We start from the raw sequence: 25,358 nt of genomic DNA on the forward strand, positions 1-25,358 counted from the left end.
TTCCTAGTCTTGTCAACAAAGCACAATTTAAAAAGTTATAACAGAATATATAATTGGCTGGCTGACAATATAATGTCATTTATAAAATATGTAGTCTATGGGGTAACTAGGTAATAAACTTTTATTTGAACATAATTACTATACGATGCTGTAATGTTAAACTACTTGAATATATAACTTGTTGAGTGATAGTGTAATGCTGAACATATCGGAACCACTTGTTTTTATGCAGAGTTTGATGTGGTTGTAAAAAGAAGTATCAACAAACATTCACACATTTCATTTTATTGATTTGGAAAAAGCTTGTTTAATAAACTAAACAAAAGCAACAACAAAAATCTACCATCCCCAAGTTAAAAAGTACGTACTAGTTAGAACCTTAATTAAGAAACACATCACAATACTAGTTAGCTTTTCTTTCACATATTAAACTGTCAATATTACTAGAAAAAAAATCAATTAGGTATCTTTAAAAAAAGATTCCAAACACCAGTTCAACTACACAAATAGATATTTAAAAACTTAATCTACCAAAAATTGAAATAAGATTTACATTCAATAATTAACATAAATTTGTGTTTCCACAATCTACCTTAGTTCTGGCCCTGGTACACACAGTTTATTCCCTCGTGAATAAGGTTTTTCACAGATTTTATTTTTCATCAAACTTTTAAGTTCTGAAATGACTACTGTAAATCCAGTAGCCAGTTATAGTATAAAAAGGAATATATGAAATGTGCTTCAAGCCAAACGTTCCTTGATTTTCATGACTGTAACATTAAAAACGATATCATGTACAATTATACAAGAACTGTATGGTAGCATTTTAACATTTGACTGGAAATAAGGAAGACAAATTCATTGTTTAAATAGTTTATAGCAAAACGACTACAAAATAAATTTTTGTATTATTAACAGCTGTTATTTTTTCCACTTTGAAAAAACACTAACCATCACATTTTACTAATGTGTAATAAATCAAATCCAATGTTCAGTTTTCTTTATTACAAGGCATCAAAACTAAACAATTTGAATCCACAGTTATTTCTGTAATGACTGCTTAATTAATACCCTTTATGTGAAGAATGAACTAGCCAACATCAAACTATGTACAAACCTGAACACCACGAAAGACACTGAACAATATACCTAAACATTTGTTTTTTTTCAACTTTTAACAACCAACAAAATGTGAAATTATATAATTCAAGTTATGTTATCATGGGATTAGTACCGAGCCACATATGCACTGTACTATATTTAATACCTTGAACAGCAACTTTTTTTCCCATTCTTGTTTTTGAATTTTTTAATTGTTTTCATCCATCATTTTGTTGTTAACTGTATACACCCAACATGTTTCAGTAAATAAATAGTGGCAACAGACATTAATCTGTAGTTGTTTGATCTCAAGTGGCCAATCCTTTCTCTTATTAGTAGGTCATAAAATCAGAATTACTAAACACTTCTCTCTGACAGACTTGTACAATTACTTACCATTTTTATTACAGTCTGGCAAGCAATAGTAAACACAATGTAATATTTAGATTTGTGCATGTACATTCTCCAAAAGTATGTTTCTGTGTACAAGGAAACATCTCTCTTCTGAAAGCTTTTAATATTTTCTAATAACATACTTACACCCCTTATATCATGTTTAAAATTGTCATTGAAAGAAAAGCTTCAATATTGTAGAATAACATTAAACACATCTAGGTACATAAAAACAATCTCCACACACAAACTGTGACAAAAAGTACCTATATGTGTACAAATAAATTTCTAAACTGATGCATGAACAGTATAGCAGCCACATCTGTAGAGATCATCTTTGTTATACTGGTCAATATCCAAGATCTGTCCAAGGTGATATTTATGCATGGCTACATCTAATTTAAAACTGAAAAATTTATTTTTGTAAAAGCCAAGTTTCAATGATATGGGTCTTCTGTGGACTATATGCAACATATCCTAGAATGTGGATTTCACACTTATTAACACGTCATATCATCAGAAAGTCAGACCCTGAAAATTTATGTACACGAATATATTTAAGTGATAGCTCAACTTCAAATAGAATAATATACTTTATTATTTGTGTTAGCCAAAAAATAAAACATTTACAAATATTAAAAAAATTTGGAATATTTCTCTTTTGAAGCATCATTATGGAAAAAAGCTTGGTGATTTTTCCCTCCAACTTTCATACATCCTTTGGTGTCTCTGAAAATGATGGAAACTTCTTATGTATATACAATTATACACTCACTGCGTTAAGTCTCTGTTCAAATATCAGTGGCCTACTAAATTATACAAGACAGCAGGCTCACACCCATGTTATTAATGCAAGCATCAGGCTGGTCTGCTTGTTATTTTGCCATATTACGTATTTGTTACCATGGTTGGTCCAAGAACAGTCATTTTAATCAGTACATTACAATATTCACAGATTTGTCTTAACACTCACAGACTTACAAAAATTAAAATACACCCAAAGGGCAGGAGTGAAATATGAATTAATAAATAATATTTTAGGCTTAGTACAAAAATAACTATTTCCTCTTTTTTATAGTTTATTCTTTCAATAAAATTTTAAAATACATGTGTATACAGGAGTTTAGTTTATAGTCTGTTGTTAAAATATAGTGTATTGACAGTATGTATACAGTGCATGATGTTTTACACCAGGGCACCAGAATTGGTGAAGCATTTGTCCACCAATAATTTAGTCACTAAAGTTTTTTGAAGCTTCTGTTGAATATTTTTGTTACTGAACAATGTTATTGCCCATTGATATAACCTGATGGTTAATTATTGCCACCATCAGGTTAGTTTCAAACTAAGGATTGGCACATTTTGTATCATGCTGTAATTTATTTTTCAGGTATGTCTGTTGTCACTTGTATTGCAAGTAACAATGGACAGCAAACATACACAGTGAAACACTTATTTTAGAAATGTAATAGTGCACTATAAGCTTTGGAGTAGGGCTACCAAATTTTGTTATGGTACCACTGCTGTCTATTAATTAAAATTAGTATAAAGAATGAAAATTTCCATAAGTCTAAATTTACTTTCAGCACCCCTGTTACAGTATGTGCACACTGCCAAACAATGCATGTTGCACTGTTTATACATCTAAAGTGTGTTATCACAAAGTGCATCTGATATGGTCAGTTGTACAATTTATATATTGCATTCTTTTTTTTTACATTTAGTTCAAACTATGTATACAATCATGCACTGCTTATTACATAAACAGTCTAGTTAAAAATCAAATGGTCACCGTTACTTCTTATTTTATACTGCAAATCGTGAATTTTTGGTTTTTGTTTTTTAGATTTACTTTTAGAATCAAAATGGTCATTTTTCACAATAAATAGAATACACCAACTAACATAGCTACAGGTGGTCTCTACAGATAGGCTTCACTATCCTACATAAATTATTTTGCAATTAATAATGCTTATTGATTAAAAGCTGTTTATTATTAATACTACTAACTAAATAAATCATCTAAAAATGTTCAACCAGTTAGGGAAATTGATAACCAACTTTAAGTTTGCAACTTGTCTTAATTTACATGAAAAACAAACAAGGCACTGATATATATATTACATTTTGTTCAACAGTTCTAAGTTTATGTATTCAAAAAGAAAACTCTGAAAGAAATTTGTAATTACAATTATATATAAGTATTTCTCAGTAATCAGATTTTTTCTTAACTAGGCTGATACTTACATAAATAGACAAACGTGTATTTTTTTTCTAAGCTGAAGCCTTTAGTTAAGTACAGCTCACTGGGATAGAAATTATCACACAGAGCTTTTAGTACCTGATACTTTATTTCAGTCTTGTTAAGAAATATTAAGAAAAAGTAATATTTCGGCTTCAGTATTCTACCTCTATCAGCTAACTGCTTCTTTCACATTTTAAAAAGCCATATTAGACAAACACAGTGTCATCACAGTGTGTGTAGTTAGTGTCATTTATAAAAACAGGAAAAAATACATCCACCAATTTCAGAGCTGGGACTAACCCGTACAGTAAATCAATACAAAAGAACAATAAAATTTAACAGACTGGTGTATCTGAAATTTTAGAGCAGAGAACAAGGCTTCTTTTTCTTTGGCTTAGGTTGGGGACAAAGCACAGCCCTAATGGCTTCATCAAATACATTTTTTAATCCTTTCTGTGTGAGTGCTGAACATTCAAGGTATTTCACGGCTCCGATCTCTTTGGCCATTGCCAAACCCTGAGGGTAAGTGATTGGAGCCAGCTTGCGATCTTTCAGTTTGTCAATGGTCTCCTTATCTTCTCTCAAGTCTAACTTGGTACCCACCAGAATAATAGGAGTGTTGGGACAGTGATGACTCACTTCAGGATACCACTGATAGAGAGAGATAGACATATACAAGGTTTAAGTACAGTCCACTATTATGGTCATAACCTTTGTTAGTTACACTGGAAATATAAGAACTCATCTACTAACTACTTCTGCACTAAAAGAACTCACTTATCTTTCCTCTTTCTAAAATCTTTTATCTTTATATATATATGTATATAGCAAAAAAAATGTAAGGCCATATTTAACTGTAAGAGGTATTTCGTGTACATTACTTAATTTTTCATGGTACTGGCACATACTTCTCTGTCTTGATTTTATGATACTAATTAATTTAAAACATTCTAAACTGTGCTCATTTTTTATGTTATTACAAGAATAAATAAAATTCCATGTGGTATCAAAACAAAATGATTTTTTTATGGGATAAGTAGCTAATAGTTCAAAGTGAATGAGGAAAATAAAAAACAAAGACATAAAACACCATCATAACACAGATTTATGATTCGTGAGTCATACTATATTGTGGTTTTGTATGTCATACTTAAAAAAAAAAGAACAACACAAAAACACTGACATTAAAAGAAAGAAGAAATCTACTATACATGTTAATTGTTAGTCATAACTAAACCTAATATTACATAAGCTTAGCAAATTTTCCCAAATATGGAAGTACTTAAATCAGAAGAAATACAAATGTGTTCTAAACTTTACTGATTAAGATAAATCTTTATCCTTGCATTTATTACAAGAAAAACTTTTCAGCACAACAACCTTGGATGTCTAGTACAGACACTATAAAACTAGTTGATAAAAGTATAAAATTGGTATATAATTCTCATACATATATACTTTAGACACCTTCAAATTAAGCCTTTATCATCAGCAACTTTTAAAAACCTTTTAGATGAAAGGTTCAAGAGAACTTGGAATCTAATGCAAACATATGCTGAAAAATACACAATCACATTGCTCAAAACTATTTATAACTTTTCTTTTAATAAAGCCACCACATAACTAGGATTATATACACCTAGTTAACAGAGCTGGTTGATTGGTGGAATTTGTTAATCAGACTCATTAATCAATTACATTCAACTAATCATTTATTCTCATAAGATGGGTAAAAACAATATAACACTACAAGCTTTGATACCTGTATTAGGCACAACACAAGATAGCCCATTGTGTAGCTTTGTGCTTAACAACAAATATACGTAATGGCAATATTTCAAATACTTGGATAGTTGGAATTAACAAAAATAGTAATACTTGGAAACCCTAATTTCGATTAGTTGATTATTTTTGCAAGTTATGACACTGATAATGGCATTGTTTCAGTCAATGGATAGATGAAATAATCAAAAACAGTAATACTAGGTTACAATAATTTTGTTTAATTTGTGATGTTAATCAACTTAATCATATTTTTGATTAATAAGTTATTCAATGTTACACTAATTGATGTTCAGAAATATTTTATTAAATTAACTTTAGAAGTGAACAATACTAACCAACATTAACACATTAATTAATTAAATAATTCTAAATGTGATAAACAACACCCAAGTCTTAGCACCTTCTGGCAATCACAATTTGAAATTCTCACTTTTCAGTTAATTTTTCATCCAATAGCAGTTTTAATTCCCCTTACAATTTTAATAATAAAAATATATCAATTTTGTGTTATTAACCCTATAAATTAAATACTAGCAATTTCAGACATAGAAACATAATTTGATTTTTTTGTATGATTTTTTTGGGTGATAAACATAAATACTACTGTTTTTTTTTAAGTCTTTAATAAAACTTATTTCCTTTTGTTGAGCTGGATTATCTAGCTATGCCATACAAAGTTTATGCTACTGAATCTTTACTGCATACTTCTATATTTTGCTGTTCCAGACATTATTCATTTAAGTTATAACAGTTCAAGCCACCCAAAACAAACAGCAAAAAGGAGTCAATTTTTTAACTTGATAGTTTCAGTCAACTGTTACCATGTTCAATTCAAAACAATGAAAAAATTAGCAAGTAAAATCATCTGTTACATAAAATACTTAACTGATAAGTAATAAATAAAGATATAGTACTTTAATCTCACTTTTATGAAAGATGCGTTTAGTTTTTCATAGTTCAAGGACTTTCTTGAGATGGTATAAATGCACCCATAAAGATATATTCCACTGAATGAACCCAGCACTTTTAGGGTTCTATAGCAAGCATTTTGCAACTTTCAAATATGATTTGGCAACAAGATTAAACTGTTCAAATTAAAGACAAAACACTATTTACAAGATCCAGCACTAATAGTGATGAAAAACGTTGGTAACTTAATGTATAAATTTAAAAACCTGCAGTCAATGACTTACCTTTGCTCGAACATTTTCAAAAGATGCTGGATTTACTAAAGAGAAACAGATGAGAAAAACATCCTGCAAGAAGAATTAACATATGATTATCAAATCTCATATTACTGTTTGTGAGGGTCCAATTATACAAACACAACTTATTAAATGTACTTCCATAATTCTAAACTACATACCACAGTATGGATTACAAAATATTTAAAAACCCTCAGGAGTTAACTTGTTTTGTAACTACATTATGTTTTGTTTCAAGGACTCCACAGACTAAAAACTTAGTCTTTTTTGTTCAGAGTTTAGGGTATTTAAGATTCCTGTACTATATAATTAATTATGCAATGAACTTACCAACTTGTACAAGTCTATTTGTTCTATCTCAAATTACAAATAAAGGCAAGAAGAAAATGTAGAAACACGTGGTGTAGATATATGCAAGTCTTGGCATGTGACTTTTTTCCCTTTAAATTACCACAATGGAAATGACAAGTTACATATACCAATCTAATATTTTCCACACCAAAAATAATAACAATAATCAAACCAAAGAATCTGTTAGGTCTGATTCTGGATAAAGTGGACATGTTAATAAAATTAAATATTTGAAAAGTTTAGCAATAAGAACATAAGTTTAGAATGTTTGCAAAAAAAAAAAACTTTTTAGAAGTGCCTTACAACAAAATGTATAAGCAAAAAAAAAACAACTATATATTTAATGTAGGAAGCAATCAAGACTGAAATGACATGGGCTACGATGTTTTGCAAGTCATTGGATGAGTTGAAATAAAAGTAATACATCATTGGAATAAAACTTAATTAACAACAGAGAAAATTTAATACAAGCAAATCTTTTTTTTTTCAGTCTAGATTATTTCTTGTTGAGAGAATATACCAAACAAGATTAGCATCAACACTACATATTTGTCTCAATACAGATTATCTGTAGTGAGTAAATGACAACCAAAACACCCATACATAAAAAGGCTTTATTTTGTTCTTTGTAAGAGCTACTGATCAGGAATGGAATACCCCCCCCCCCCCAAAAAAAAAATTTACTTTGGTATAAAGCAATAGACACAAATTATTAACATATTTTCTTTTGTGCACCATTTAATACATTTACAGTAATCACACTTGTTATTTAACTAATAGTTTTTACAGTATATATATATTAATGATAAACTGCTCATATATCAATCTTTCAGATATTTTTTAGAAATAGTTATGATCACTAAATAAAAATCAGATAACTTCTTTTAAAGCTCAAAGTATTACAAATTTAAGCTTCATAAAAGAAAAATTTTTCTACTGATTATTTACTAAAAACATTTTTGAAAATGCTCTAGTGTACAGAAACAGTTGAAAAAAATAGACACTAAAAATTTTAATAACTCAAGTTCTCTTAAGGATTAGGAGGTATGGTTAGTTAGTTATCATATCTTTACAATTAAACATGAAAATGAATTGATAAAAATTTAAATACTCTTAAGGCTTCAACAATTATATCACATACTAATGAGTATAGGCCAGTATTACCCAGTACTCTTATATGCTATACAATGCTCAAATTAAAAACAAAGTTTCAAACTTGGCATTATTTAAACTAACTGTTTTAATGACTGTTCATATTAAAATAGCAAGAAAATGTACTATATCCTTTTTTTTCATTAAAAAATTTCCCATATGCATCTAGTTAATTATCAATAAAACAGGAGTGATATATCTATCTAAAACCTGAAAAACAAACAATCAGTGAAAACTTACAGTTTGTGGATAAGAAAGAGGTCTTAATCTATCATAATCTTCCTGTCCTGCTGTATCCCACAGACCAAGGTTAATTGGCTTTCCATCAACCATAACATTTGCTGAGTAGTTGTCAAATCTGGAAAGAAAAAGTTGCATCATGGATACATTACTAACACTAAACATACTGTTTAACTGTATGGTAATAATGTTCATATTATATTAGGAATGAGTTTTCAAATGAATATGGAAAGTTTGATCATAAGAAATTAAAATCTACTAACATGTTTCTGACAAACAAGTACTCTCTTATTTCATAACTATCGAACTTGTACAGATTGATCTTCATCCAAAAAAACAGAGATGCAAATTTTTTCAAATTGCACAAAATGATCTTTTCAATATGCTGATAGTTAAATAGTTCAAACAGTAGGAAGATTGACATTCAGGATATTAATGATATCCCAACAGAACATAAGTACCATAGCAACAGTGGAAGAATGGGTGATGTCACAATATAAAACAAATACTATATAATCATAGACACTGTTTTGTTATAGGAAAATCATAACGTTACAGCAGCATCATACAGTTTGAAGGAACTAAAAACACATTAACATAGAACAAGAAAATATAACTTAGTCTATGCTTTCAGAATAGAATACATGCACTACACAAATATTTTATATTAATTATATTGGAAGTACAATTCAAATTACAAATACAGAAGAACCAGTTACATCATTCCTGAATACATGTACTAAACACATAAATAATAATTCAACAATACAAGGACTGAAATGCAAAAATAAAATACTTGATTAAATTTTGCTTTACATTATCTCATTTTCAACAAGCAGTTTTTCAGATTTCTTCTCATCTCTTTGAAAATTCAGTACCACATAGCACAATAACTTTAAAATGTATCAGTTTTCATAAAAATTATAACACTTTATGACATTATGAAGCTACTAATATCTTATTATTTTATCATTTACATAATCAGATTTCTCTGTAGAATGATGAAAGCAAATAGCAAAAATGTTAATTTTTTTATCTATATTAGATTATTTTCATGTCTCTGTAACTTTGTTTTGATTATGGTCTCAGAAATATTTTTGGGATCGTACCTCAACTGAACTGACAAATGATTACATAAGTACTCTACTTTTAAACATTTCTATTCTGAGCTTGTTCATAAACTATTCATTTGAGCAAGACTTTATTTCTTGAAATTAAATTTAGCAACAACATATCTATATTCTCAGTTTGTCCAGCTCATTCATCCGTCATATTTATTCCTTTCAAATAAATGATTTTTCTGAGAGCTTAATTAAGCTTTCACTACAGATAGGTCCGACTAGTTTTAAAGCTATTGGGATATATGTTATAAGAATATTTAAAAAGAGTTCAGTTGTATGATAAATCTAAGATATAAATTGTAAAGTGATAAATTTCACATCTGCTTCCAAATTCTCATTGCTTTACATTTACGTAACCTAACAAATCGCATAACACAGGTTTAATGAAAACACTGCTATTACTATTTAAAGTTTTTTAAACAATTATTTATGCACCATTTTTGTTCATCATATTAAGTGGCAAGTGTTTTTATTTTATGCATTGATTTTATCAGATTTAGCTTTATTTACATGTTTTTTTTTGGTAAATTCTTCAGGTAACTTTCATACTCACACTGTAGGTATGTATTCACCAGGGAAGGCATTAGTTGTATAACTGATGAGGAGACATGTTTTACCAACAGCACTGTAAGAAAAAGAGGTATATATATATTTTGTACATTTCATTTACTAATAAACATGTAAAAATGAAACAAAAATTCCAATAAATGTTTTACACAAACATAAGAATAATTTAATTTTACAGACAAACTTTAGAAAACCTCAACATTCCTGTTTAATACTTAATTACTTCCTCTTGTAATTATCTCAGGTATATCATTCATCCATTTAAATGTGAAATCCAAACATTACTGATCGGTGATGTCATTAACTAAACTTATAAATATATATTACTACATTTCTATAAAATTATTAACATTTGCTTAGCTGTTAATGTTTTCTGCAACTTTTCACAACAATTTCTTATATTTTGTTATACTTACAACTAGTTATGTTTTAAAACATTCATGTATAAAAATAAAATATATACCCATTAAGTTATTTCCTCATTATTTATGTAGTTTTTCATATATTCCTTAAAAACAATGAATGACTATGTTCAAAGAATTTCATAAAATTGCATGAGCACCAACCATGACCAGAGCAATATTTAGTTTCATTGTGCAAAACATTATTATCAGCATTTTTGTATTATTCCATCAATAATAAATCATCAGCACATTCAGAAACCCATTGGTGTACTTGCAATGTGCCAGTAGTGTTAAAATCAAATTCATTATCAATATACTATTCAGAAGAACTACTATTCTAACTTTGGCCAACCTTAAAATCATAAACTTTCAAAATCTGTTAAAATGCTGTTCATAAAACAATGCAAATATGATTGGGATATCCCTTACTCTGAAAGTCCTACGAGGGGACACATTACAATGTCAAACAAGGACACTGCAGCAACACCAGGGTTTCGTAAGCACTATACCCAAACAACAGCATCAGACACAATGTCCACAACACCTGTTGAGAACACCCAATTGACTCTACTCAATTGACCCTAGCCCGAAGGGACCAGCTGACTGACCCTGGGGGGGGGGGGCACCCGTCTATAGAGATTCAAGGCCAAAGTGGCGTGTTGCAATGCCCCAGACACCACTCAACCACCAGGATCCTCTCCTCCCTTCATGAGTCGCCACGCACAGCAAACATGTGGGTGGATGTTTAGATCCAAGAGGAGGTAACTGAAAATATAGAACCTTCCCTGGGAAGTCCCCTCACCATGTACAGGAATCCACCCTGAGGGGGGGGGGCAGTACTTGGATTGGTTGGATAATTGGAATAATCACAAACACTTAGATTTTAGTTAATCAAATATTTTACATGACACTAATCTGTGTAATTAATGTTCATACATAACCAATTATTTTAATTAATCTTCCAGCTCTATATATGACACCACCTGTTCAAAATGCATGGCAAGTGATGCATGATATATTCTAGGATTGCTACAGTAAACTTTCTTCAGAATCTATGGTATTAATGATTTTGTTTAGGACAAAAGTTACTGTCACCAGTGAACATAACATATATTTATCAGATTTAAAGAGCCAATGTAATCCATTACAGTGCCGAAACTAAACAAAGACACATTTCCCATACTAGCTAAGCATGAAAATTCTTATACACCCAAGCCATAAAGATCTATCATTATGTCTGTTCTAAAAATTCTGCAATACTTTTGGGACAAAAAAGAAATCAGATACTTCCACAAAATGCAGGTTGCCTTCTGTTATTACATCACAACCTCAAATCCCTTAACTTTTAAATACTGAACATGGATATCCGAGTGAGAAATTCCAATGTGTAAAGCTTTGCAATTCATTTGAAAAACCAAAACATTCTGATATATTTAGCAAATTATCCCTTATTGCTCTATTGATTAAAACTAAGGATTTTTTTCCTTTATATTTAGCAAATTTCATTTCCTTACTCTATTAAAACAAAGTTCATGACAGTAATGTAACTCATAGTTCAATACAGTAAAACACACTATTCTACTTTTCATAAAACATATTTAAAAAACACCGACAGCTGACACTGGGATCATTTAGATATCTTAAAACACCATTCTATAATATAAGACATTAACTGACACTTTTTGAGAGGCTATATTAAGTGCATAAGGTTGTGCACTGCTAGATATCACTATACAAGCATCTGGCTTACCTCAATGTTGATACATAATAAAACATACCACTCTGTAAAAAAATGTGTAGTAAAAGTGAATTATGAAGAAACTGTGTATAAAAGTAATGCTGTAAATATAGCAAAACCAACCTATATTCGTTTTTTTTTTAAAATTAAAGTGAAACAAACAGACCGGTACTCTATTTCACTAGTGTTAATACAGGTGAAATACGATGAAACATGTCAAAATAACAACTTATTTAAATTATCTACTGAAAAATATGTCGTTATAATAAAGAACCAATTCTGCACGTTATGTTACACGAGATGGTGGTGATACCATACAACTTGTTAATGAGATCCGGAAAAGCCTAGAACGTAGGGCTATCATGTACGAATACGAAAAACCACAAGATAACGCACATGTAAGCAACCCTAATTAGGCCGCGTACAAGAGGAAGTTACTCCAGCTAGTATGTGGAGTGTGTATACATGATACGGTGTTTGGCCTCACGTAAAGGTATGCTAAAATAATGAAAATGAATATACTCACTATATACATAATTATATTCATTTTTGATAACTAAACTGACGCTCATCGTCACGTTATTTTACAGGTAAATTTATAAAGGGAATTACGTTACGAGTGTAACACAAACACGTGCATGCATACACTGTAAATATCGTCTTGTTTTACACCAAAACAAATTATTTTACTTAAACAGTTGATAGAACTTATTAAAAATTACATAGATAGTCTTTGTAATTTATCTACACTAGTTTTAGAAACTGAATTATCGTCATTTTTAATATAATCAAAATCTGTTTAGTATTCAATACTTTCTGAATAATCTAGAACTTCGTTTTCTGTTGAAATCATTCAGCCTCGTTATGTATAAGTACTGACATACTTCGTAGCTGTGGCGCAAATCAGTAAAGTGCAGGGCCCGTTACAAACAATCACGCATGCAAAATTGCAATCACAATGTTCGAAGGTCACATGTCATCGTTATCTACGAGTGATATTAATTTTCAAAAATATGTGGCAACATTATGAAACCATCTTACTGTAATCACATTTGTCAGCAGCTGAAGAACAATCAATACTACCCACAGTTTACAGCCACTATGGTATACTATATGTTGGAATTGGAAACAAAGATAGATACAAAGACTTGAAGGAAGATGAGCGGAATGAAGCCATAGACAGGATCACAAAAACAGCCGAGCATAATTCCAACACAGATCCAGTGGCTGTTTGATATGGCATGGCTGAAACCAGAGTTGAACACAAATTACTGGGAAGGGAATATCTATGGAAATAGATAGCAGTACTGCATCTTAAACGTGATGGAAAGAATTTTATGGGAGTTGGCACTGATAAATAAAAAAAATATGAGAATGAAAAGTTAAATCTAGCAACTGGAACACTAGCAGGACCGAGGTCAGCGAAAATCGAGAAAAATGAGAGCGAATGAAGGATTAAATGAAGACAGCACTTAAAGAGTGAAACTAAATAGGGAGAATAATAACTTAGTGGCATATGTGATTTAACCATTTGGTTTTGTTACAGTTGTTTAGAAATACTAAAATGTGCAATTACGAATCACAAAAATCTTCAAAAAACAAAAAACAATTATAATTATATGCATGCCTTTTGTTTTACCTCAGACCTCAATATAAAGTTACAGGTACTACATGGTATCTAACATAGGCATTACTTATTGTTGTTTTAGCGCAAAGCTCATAATGGGCAAGGTGTGTTCTGACCATCGCGGGGGAATCGAACCCTGGATTTTAATGTTGCAATTCCATAATCTTACCGCTGACCCACGGGAGGGGGGGGGGCTGCACATTTATTAATATCAATATTCTGGACACTAAAATTTAAAATATTCGATGAAAAATTCTAGTTTGAAAAAGAAAATGCCGAAAACTTTTCTGAAAATTTAAAATTCCTAACTGTAGTAACATACGAGGGAGTACATGAAGTATTTTACTTCAGTTTATCGATATTACAAAAGTCACATTAAACCTTCAGCTTACTTTCATGTAACATAAAACACTAGATCTCTCAAGCATATCTGTTTCAGTTGTTTTGAAACGTCGCAAAGAACAGCCTACTGGTTAATGTGTGGGTCTGCAAATCACGTAGTCCAAGGTTCTAGTCGTGATATGTCACTGAACTGCACTTTCAGCCGTTGTGGCGTTACAACCGAGACTCTTTGTTTTGGATATTCGTGCCAAGTTACTATGCTAGCCGTCACCTAATTTAGAACTGTTAGACTAGAGTGAAGGCAGCTATTCAAGAGTTTCACCACTAATTCTTGGGCTACTATAATCGAATAGTGGGATTTGACCATCATTCATATAATGCACCCACTCCAAAGTGCAAACTGACTTTACAGGAAAGGAGCGTGAACCAAGGATCCTTGGATTATGGCCATACCCAACCTCTGAAACACACGATTCCATTACCTGGTTAAGGTAGTAGGTTATACTAATTGATTGCCCTACTTTTAGTTGGTTAATTTATTTTCAAGAGCAAAGATTCACACCAGGTTTTCTGCATTGTTCCTACAATAGGGGCGGAACTCCTCTCTCTGTGTAAGCAGTTCTAAAGTGACGATCCCTAAGTCTAAGCTTTACGAGTCTCCAACTTATCGATTAATCCAGGTGTCATCTATATCTTGTTTCTATATCTGTATAATAATGAAAGTACTGTAAAAGACTTTAGGAAAGCGTTGTAGAATGTTATATAGTTACATTACTTCAATTTACTTGAAATCTTGTAAACATTTCCTAAAATATTTTAGATGTAGACATGATTGTAAACTGAGTTTCAAACATTATTAACAACATATGAAGTTATTTTACACTTCGCTAATTTTGACGCTTCTCGTGTATGCACTGATTCTTTAAGAGATATTATAAAGTCCGCAAATTACTATAATATTTTTGGTTTTCCTATTCCCCCCACGTATATATACATTTAGTGAGTGTGAGAAACTAATGTTCACTTCTTTTTTTCAAATTCATATGGGATTTTGGCCTCCTAGATTTTGATACCTATAACTATGTGAAACATTATTATTTCTCTGTGAATATGAAAACAAAGAAAACTCTCTACAGACAGTTAAAGATATTATTTAAAAAAAAGCTTGGTCTAGCTTTTCTGTTTTTATACGATGATTTTAACCTCTAGAAAACCATCTTGCCGTTTTGATGTCACTAAGACTATTTTAACAAAAAATCCACGTGCTAATCGTAAAAGGAATGGAGGAAGTTTATTATTATTATATATATCTTACACGAGAACACAGTAACAACGCGGTCCGATTACGGGAATTATATTAGATGAGAGTGCAAGTTTGCCGTATTACATTGTATTTACGGTTTTCGGGAATCGAAATCAAGATAATTTTTTATTTTCTGGGTTTTCAAGATTGCTTTGCGACTTCTTATAACTCATGTTTTCGTAACTGTTATGTTTACGGGCCAAGTAATTGAACTCGTTGAAACTGGAAATACATATGGCCCACATGTTTGTAACTATAGCGTTATATTTACGTCACCATGTTTTGATAGTGTATTTATTCTTTGATAACCAGCAGTACAGTTATAAATTGTGTTTAATGACAAATTGTTGTCGTCTTATCGATTTAACATTATCAGAATACACTTGTTTAAAATACGGTCCAAGTATGTTTTAATGCCTTAACAATGCAGAAAATCAAATATAACAATTTTAACATGTGAAATATCGCCAAGTACAAAATATATTTAACATTTAGAAAATACAATTTAGCTTTAAAAGTAATTAACCCTAACAAACAATCCTAATTACTTCAGTAAATGATCAAAGTTTTAATTAGTTTCGTTTAAATTACAAGGAGCAAGTTAAACCAAAAAATGACTAAAAATAGTGAACATTCACGGTAAAACTTGTTGCACAATTCCATGTCTCACGAGTCGTAATATATTTTGAAACATGATATCGATTAGATCAACTGAAAAACAAAATTATCATGGCCCGCACATAGAATCAAGTTGCCGCCGGTCTTTTCTTTTCTTTTTTTTATTGTTCTTTTATTGAAATTTCCGCGTCTGTTATTTATTATCAAGTGTTTGACTCAAACGCCATTTGTACAAAAACTTTACTGATGATAAATTTTATCTGTTGTCTATATGGACGAGGTTGACACTACAGATGGCGTCAATTTATTTACATAAATACATACGCGCGCGCGTGTGTGTGTGTGTGTGTGTATATATATTTCAGTGTCTAATCAACATATCAACCACGTTCTTAAAAACAAACAAATCCTTTAAAAGTGAAACAAAGTATCGCGAAATATCACCACAAAATAATTACTGCATCAGGACCTAGATCCTTGTCAGATCTGAGAGGATCAAGTTCTAGAATACAACGGACGTTTTGTATTTTAAGAACTTCGCGAAAATCTACTCGAGAGCTATCTGGGCAAGCCATCCCTAATTTTGAAGTATTAGACTAAAGGGAAGATAGCTAGTCAACACCACCATTTCTTCAGTTACTAGTTAACAATGAATAGTAGGATTGTCCTTCACGTTACATTATTTATGCACCCATGGATGAAAGTGTGAGCATGTTCGGCGATGGGTTTCGATCCCGCGACCTGCAGTTTACAAGTCGATCGCCCTAACCATAACAACGGATGATGTCGTAGCCTTTAACAATAGCAAATACGTTATAAAGCAATTTGTTCTCCCTTTTTTACTTATAAACATTTACATTACCTGAAATTACAAGTATAGGCGATTACCACAAAACTATTTATGTAAAATAATTAAAAATCGGAAGTTAGTTTTTTGACATGAAACATTAGTATACTACTGATAGACATCTATAGTCACGAATAATCAATTTTTTTTTAATTTAAGAGTACTAAAGCACCATACAATTTCGATCTGTACATGTCCCGAATTTGACCTTTTATTAACCACGGGTTAAAGTTTGTACAGTTAATGAGTATAATATAATGACTAGTTTTCGATATTCTACTACGACCAACAAACATATAAATAAAGACGCAAAGTCTGAAACTACTGGACCTAACAATTCTTTTTTTTTTTTTAATTTAGTGTTATGAAATTTTACTGTCGGTAAATGCAACTTTATACTTATTTATTCTAAACCATTAATTTATGTTTAAATTAAAATTAAGTTAATTTCGAGTTTGTTTATTTTAGAGACCTATTCAAAGTTCACAAGTATATTATTTGCATCATTCTGCTGACTGAAGGCCTTGAAACGCTCAATATCGACTTAAAGGTGGAGTCACCGTAAACAGATATATTTAGAAGCAACAAATATAGTTGCTTTAACTAACACAATACTGACTTGTTGGCTTTGCAAACATCATAATATAATGCTTACTGGAAGAGTAAATATGTTGTAGTTCGTTGTATAGTTTTTGTTTCTACTATTAAGGAGCTCACACACAACGCTTACTACAAATTTCTGTCTCACAAAAACTGCTGCTACTTTGAAAGGAGAGAGATTTCACAATGGCCAAACCTTCTAACCAATGTTAAACAAGAGACTTTTCTATTAATTAAGCATTATTTGACTTCATATTTTGGGTTAGTTTTGAGTATTTACATTAGGTTTAATCCATACAGTTCATGTACACAGAGATACAAACAAAGTAATACCTTTTTTGCTGGTCATAAACTTAACATTAGCCTGTTTGTTTATATTGATACTTCGGAATAGATCATATAATTTAACGAACACACACAGAGGAATTACATCAGCATAAACATACAATTTGTAGTAAATATTCTGAAGTTCTGGGTCTGTAATTCCGAGTTAGGTTTGAAAGAACAACGTTTCTGACATCACAGGTTGAGCCTATTGACAAGAAATATCGACTCATAGATGTTAAGAAGGATAAAAAAAAGTGTTTTCGAACAATGTCGAACTAAACTGCTCGGCACTGCTGACTTAGTATGTTAGTCCATCGACGGAAAAAACAAACAAACAAAAAAACAGTAAATAGCCAACCATACACCAAAGTAATTATTATTCAGTAGTATATAGTATGGTGAATAATAAATGAAAAACAAAACGCGGTTACTATCATGGAATTAAACTTTCATGACATAAAAGATTGTTTTGTTTATATATAAGTGATTAATTTTATATTTGAGAGTGAATATTTTATTATTTTGTAAGTTTTGTTATAATAAGATTTAAAAGCAGACGATTGAAGGTTTTGTTAATGACAAATTGGTGTCGAGAATATAGAAGGTGGCCAGACGATTATGGAATAAAGATGTATATAGCGTGAGCCGAGCGGGAAGCAGCAGACAGACAACAATAGACAGATAATAGCAAAGGGAATATAACTGTGTAAAGTTAAGTACCGTTGATGTGATAGGCCTAACGATTGACATAGGCCTAACGTTTAATATGTTAGAGTGAAACTAACATTATAAAAAAAAAAAAGGATAATTTTGTTCTGCCAAAGCGTCGTTCTAAAGTAACTGAATCAGCCTGAGTACCCTCTGACAACAGGAACAGAGGATTTCAGAAGAAGACCAAACGAATTACGGTAACTTGCGCCACAACTGTAACTGCAAGTGAATCACACACAGAATACTAATATGATAGTAATAGAGAAGATAGTTCGGCTTGTCAACTGAAATTCTAAAGTAATTGACTAGGCCTAAGTAGACTTTTGACAAGAATAAGAGAACTATATATAAATAGTGTTTATGATATGCATGTAACCTCTATAATTTGAGGACTTTGTTGTACATGGGTTAAACTTGTTCCGAATATATATATATTATTAGAAAACAAGAAAAGTGTATGCTGTTTATTCATCGTTGAATTTATCGCTAACAAGTCACAGACACCTACTGTACAAGAATCCTAAGCCCAACAACTACATAGTATATATTTATAATATTAAGAAATATAAGTAAAAGCCATTTATTTCGACAACTGGCAAAAAGAAGAATTTATATAATATTATTTCCAAAATCTGACAAACATTACGTATTATTTAATAAATATGCATCATACTGACAGTTGGAGCACACCAACAGTTATCTACTATCAACCAACGCTTATCTTGTACATGTTCCTCACTTATCGTATATCTTTTGTTTGTTTTAGCGCAAAGCTAAATAATAGGCTGCCTGTACTCTGTCCACCACATGAAATCGAATGACGGATTACAAAGTTGCAAGTCTGTAAACCTACTACTGACTAACTAGGAGATAAAGAACAGACAAAAGAAAGGATTAAATGAAAATGTAAAAAAAAAAAAAGTTTTCTGAATGAAGTTCACTTATTATGCCTTCAATTGTCTGAAGAGTTTTCACAATTTGAAAACGCATCTTTGTTAAATCGTCGAGTTACGCCATAAAGGACGTAAATATACTTTAGTAGACATTTCATACAACATATTAAAAGCTTATCTAAGTTTTTAAAAAGGTTTAACGTTAGGTCGTAGAATGATATTAGAAGATTATTTATTGACTGTATTAAGTGAGGTAAGGTTTTAGCCCTAATTGAACTAAAGCAAAAACGTACTCAAGTTAAAGTGTTAATTCATCGAATATAGGCTGTACTTAATAAGGGCTTAACTAATGTTAGGTCTATAACAAGTGTACTTATAGATTTCAATGTATGCGATTACTATTCTTTTGTAATTCTCTAGAAATCCTGTATATAAAGAAGCACTGTTACAATAAATATACTAATGTGGCCTCAGATGTTTTGCGCGTCTCTGCTATTAAAATTATAATTACGACTGTATGTAATCTTCCCAGCATCAAAGCCAATTTACAATATTATCCCAATGACAGTTCTGTTCAGATGTATCAAATAAACGCTGTTGTGTGGTATTGGAAATCGCATGGATGTGTCATGGTGACAATGAAAGCCTACACTATAAAATTATGCAACATGCGCATAGGATCTCACTATCGTCTTTTTCTCGCCTCTAAGCAACATTGCCAAATACAAGGCACAAACTGGATAAAAAACTTCTGGTGTCTCAAACGAGATCATCCATAGGAAGTAGGCCTTTGACACTACACATTGTTCGTTTGTTTCAAAATTTCGCGCAAATCTACACAACGAATATCTGCACATAACCACCCCTAATTTTAAACTGACATCCTAGTGGGAAGACAAGTAGTCAACAGCACCCACCTCTAACTTTTGGGCTACTCTTGTCTGAACGAAAAGTGGGATTTGACCGTCACTCTTGTTGCATACACATGATACTAAAGTGCAGAGTGGGTTTTCACAAACCATGAATTCATGGATTCACAGACTAGGCACGCTAACCACTTAGCCACGCCTAGTCCACACATATTGAAATCAATGTTATATCTCTAGTAGATTAACGTCATGCTTGTGATGGGTATCATGGCATATTACCATCTGAGCAGATAAATAACGGTCTACCAATGAAGACGTAGTTGTTAGAAAAGGTGGGGAAGTCCAGTAATTCAACAAAAGTTGTGTGAACTTTAAAACCATTCTGGATGTAAATGCTGATGAAAAACCGCCAGTTCTTGACACTAACGTTACTGAGCCCTTTAGAGTTGCAACAGTGAACCTCCCTTAATGTGAATTCACTTTTTTATCTCACGCCATGCTTTGCCATTTATACAAACATTTCATGAGTTCGAAGTCTCAGAAGGTCAAGTTTTTAATGAAGCTAGAAGTTTCAACAAACTACTCTCTCTATACACAATCCATTACCAAAAAGTATGAAATTTGGTATTTCACAGAACCACTCCAATTTAAGTTATGTAGTTTCCTTAATGCTGTTGTGCTAAAGCATAACTTTCATAATATACCTACCAACAGTCGTATACAACATGACTTCTGCCATTCTTTGTGGCAGAGAAGTGTTAAAACTATAGCCACTGAAACCACAATACCCATCCCATTTTATAGTGTTGTGTCAATCTTGTTAATAACACTTAATTGCAACTCCGGGCTCGTCTACAAACTATTGCAGATGCACAATGTGCAAAAACTTTAAATTCGTTTTATTACTGTAAATATTTGCAAAATTTTGGTGTAATTACACGAACTGTAAAGGAATGTTTTCAACAAAACATGTAGAATATTTATACTCGTATATTATTATTACTTTTACGTTCATCTTTCTATACAACTTTGATACAAAATTGTATAGGCCTAACTTAAGCATACCTGTAAACCCGGGTTTATCTTTAAAGCTTACTATTGAATATTTAGAAACACCATCTTGGAAATATCGCCCCTTTCTAGTTATCGCCAATTCACACAGTATCCATCTTCTCACTGGTCTTTTTTATCTTAATAACAAATGGGGGACCTTTTCGGGTTGCTGGCTTGACATTTATGTGAGAACAGAGATGTCAACGACTTTTAACTAATCTTTGACTGGTGTTATATGTGGTGACATACTTTTTGTGTACTGTGTTTTGTCAAAAAATATAAGCTAGATTATACAGAGTTATCGCCAAGTTTGTCCCTGAATTTCATCTCTTCTTCTTTTGAGCTTAACGTCACAACATACGCAAGCGACCTGAGCGAGATGTGATGAATTCACAACCTATAAAGGAACTGAAGCACGAAAAACTAGTTCGGTGCAATAGGGGTGGTTAGAAGTATGAAGAGAAGAACAAAAGAATATATTCTTTAGTTTATAATATTAAATACTCCTCGTGTGAAGAACGGGTAACCTGGCTAACTGTTTACAGAATGCTGTTTTGATGTAATTACATGGAATGTAGTTCCAAAACATTTTATACATGTCTTTGGTCACAGACTCGGGCGGGTTCTGCATACGTACAAAGGAGCCAGACCTGAATGCTGTCTTTAATGTGAGCATATCATGTTGGTGCCACCAAGTACTACAGAAACATTAGTCTAACGGAACCCAATAACAAATTACTGTTTTACTTTGTCTGACAGTTTTCTTCACCCGAGTCACGTGCACTAATTCTTATCGCGTGCGAACAACGTATTACAATAATTAAGGGTTAAACTTTCCTAAACTATGTTATTCTTCAAAAAGAGAGAAGAGAAAGAAACGGTTTCATGATCGTGTATTGATATATTATTGATTTGCTTAATGGTCACAGCAAAACTGTAAAAGATTTCGTAGCATATATCGGTTATTCTTAAAACTAATTCCTACAGGAAAAATAAATCAATCAGAGAACACAGAATTATTTTGAATCAATGTTTTCGATAACCAACTTGCTTGTGAACACTAAAGTTCAAAGAGGTATATACATGAATAATTTTAACGTGTACATTCAACAACAAAAAAGTCACATTTTCAATGCCCGATTGTATGTGGGTATCTTTTCCTTATTTTTATCCACCGTTCTTTGAGCATCCTACCAGTGTCACATGCACCTGCGTATCAATAATATACACCAGCGGTGTATAGTGTTCAAGAACTTCATACATATAGCAATGTAGTTAACATTCTTCATAATTTGTATATTTCGTTAAAAAAAGAAATCAGTACCACTGCCACCAAATTATCTAATATGACACCATTTGAAATGTTAGGTAACAATTAAAGAAATAGTTATTAATTCCTTTACCTCACATAACATGAATTTCTTTCCACATCAAAAACAAATAAATAGCTAAAGAAATAGTCACGTCATATATGTTCAGAAAAATGAAGTATATGATTTCATGATTTTATACTGAATTTACATCCTCCCTCCACAATTACATCATTACATTTTTGCTTGATAAGTAATGTAAATACTGAGCTATATTCCATCACGTGTCTTGGTGGCAGATCGTTCTGGAAACGGAAGGGTCTACACAACAATACGTATGCCGCAACAGACTCCACACGTTTAGTAAGTAGGAAATTAAGCTGGGCTATAACCCAATCCTATCACTCCTCTAGTGTGTACCTTTACTTTTTGTAATAAAAACCACTTTATTATTTACATAATGACCTATTTCAAGACTACAGCCATGACTACGGAAGAAACTTCAGCATCTAATGCGTCAACCAAACAGTACAGGTCACAAATTACCCTACTGGACTACAAACGTGGACATGTATCAGTCGGCCTGTTTCGAAAATGAATTAAATTTCCTGAGAGTTGCAAGTAAAGTTTTGACCATGAAAGAGTGAAATAACAATAGCGCCCTCACGGGGTATTTTACATTTCTATCTTACCCCGAACGAAAACATTTTTCATTCCAATGAAGCCTTTTTAATTAGTATAAGAATTAACAAAGTACAAATAATTTTCAAATGCTATTTCAGCTAATGGAAAAGTCAATCTCCACATTCTTTACATTTTATGAAAAAAAAAGCCGTAAAAAAGTCTTAAAATCTTTAAAATTTTACGATCTAAGCTAACCCATTTGTAACATCTTACCAAAATATCTCGTAAATAAATATCCATTATTTCAAAGGTCGTTGTGCTTTTCAGTGTTTAACAAACATGAGTGCTAAAGCATAACAACAAAATGGCTTAAAAATTATCTTTAGTATTAACTCTCAATGGATATGTGCATTGAACCAATTTTCTTTCTTTACGATACTTATTGCCCAAACATTTTGATACAGAGCCAAACCTCAATAACTCCCCACCCACCATATTGAGTGAAGAGATGCCCACACTTCTGTACTGTAGGCGGTAACCAAATGCGTCCTACGTCGACCTAAATAGTACAAGCCTACTTAATGAATGACACTAAGCCTCTTGAACATGTTTACCTTCTTTAGCCTGCTTTGTTTGGCATAGTTACAGCCCCACCCAGTCTGATCTTCTACCTGTCATTTTTCATCTAGCTACATGTGAACAACAAAGAAACTAAAAGTTTAATTTTAACTGTTTATTGAAAATGTATTATACTTTTAAAGTTTCCTTAAGGCTAAATTCTCAGTTTTCTTCCTAAACTATGTGATATATACATATTGAAATTTTTTATCATCTGCAGACCTGTGTTGCTTATTCTATAAAGTAAAACAATCTTATAGTCTAAGGTAATTAGGTTATAAAAATATTAATCGAAGCTTTATATACATTTCTATTAAAACAAATCTCCTATCAAAAAGTAGCCAGTTTTTTCAACTTGGATATAAAAATTAGTGTGGGTGTAATACCACCCCTTTTTTATTATAAGAAAGCATGATATTTAGTTATGTAAAATATTATTATTAAAGGAAACTATAAAAATCAATCATTTCTTCTTAATCTAAAGTTTCTTTTGATACAATTATGAACGAAATCTATTGAATATTTCTTGAATAGTATTAAAACAGCTATTTCAAAGTACACTAATAATTTTAAATGAAACATTTATGATTTTGTTTTAGACTAACTAAAACAATTCTAAATAGGCAAATACCAAATATTAAATAGCCTATAAACAGGAATTTCACAAAGCATTAAGTCATATATTGAGTTTCTTAATACTTGTACCTACCAATAAATAAAAGTTTAATTTCCTTATTAGTACCTCATGAGATGCTATGGTTGAAAATAATATATGTTTGAATGAATATAAACTAATACTATATACATCACCATAAACCATTCCATAAGTTTGAAATTCTAATAAAGAAATAATTTTTTGAAAATAACTAAGTCAAAATTTTGACTTCCAAGATTAACTGCCTCTCATATTCAACATATTTTTGTTCCACCACTCAAGAAGAATAGCTATAAACAAATTTTCCAATCTAATAACAGTTTTTACTGCATGGATAAAACAACCCCAATTTATTCAAATTTGATGACGAGGAACCCACTTTTGAGACTAATAATGGTTGGAGATGGCTTGAATGGGTAATGAAGAAAAACTTTAATATAAGTTTAACATAACAGCAAATGTACAATGTTTCAACAAGGTTTTGTCATCACCTGATAATGAGAAAACCTTGTTGAAACGTTGTACATTTGCTGTTATGTTAAACTTATATTAAAGTTTTTCTTCATTACCCATTCAAGCCATCTCCAACAATTATTAAACCCAATTTATATTTTTTCCAGAGAAACACACCCAAATCTTTAAGCTTCTTTATTTTTTGT

At 31.3% G+C, this 25,358-nt stretch overlaps 1 protein-coding gene across 2 annotated transcripts in view; it reads right to left on the bottom strand.

Moving 5' to 3' along the window:
- Positions 1 to 269: 269 nt before the first annotated feature.
- LOC106464352 (ras-related protein Rac1) overlaps positions 270 to 25,358 on the bottom strand; it is a 35,318-nt gene continuing 10,229 nt past the window's right edge. For both annotated transcript variants that reach the window (XM_013924481.2, XM_013924480.2), the window contains 4 exons: positions 10,147 to 10,218; positions 8,473 to 8,590; positions 6,718 to 6,780; positions 270 to 4,390 (listed from right to left, as the gene is read on the bottom strand). In XM_013924481.2, the coding sequence (XP_013779935.1) occupies positions 4,100 to 4,390; positions 6,718 to 6,780; positions 8,473 to 8,590; positions 10,147 to 10,218 (544 nt within the window). In that variant the 3' untranslated portion in view covers positions 270 to 4,099. The remainder of the gene's footprint in view (positions 4,391 to 6,717; positions 6,781 to 8,472; positions 8,591 to 10,146; positions 10,219 to 25,358) is intronic.

Source organism: Limulus polyphemus, unplaced genomic scaffold (assembly GCF_000517525.1).
Source record: "Limulus polyphemus unplaced genomic scaffold, Limulus_polyphemus-2.1.2 Scaffold1625, whole genome shotgun sequence".
Classification (NCBI taxonomy): Eukaryota; Metazoa; Arthropoda; class Merostomata; order Xiphosura; family Limulidae; genus Limulus; species Limulus polyphemus.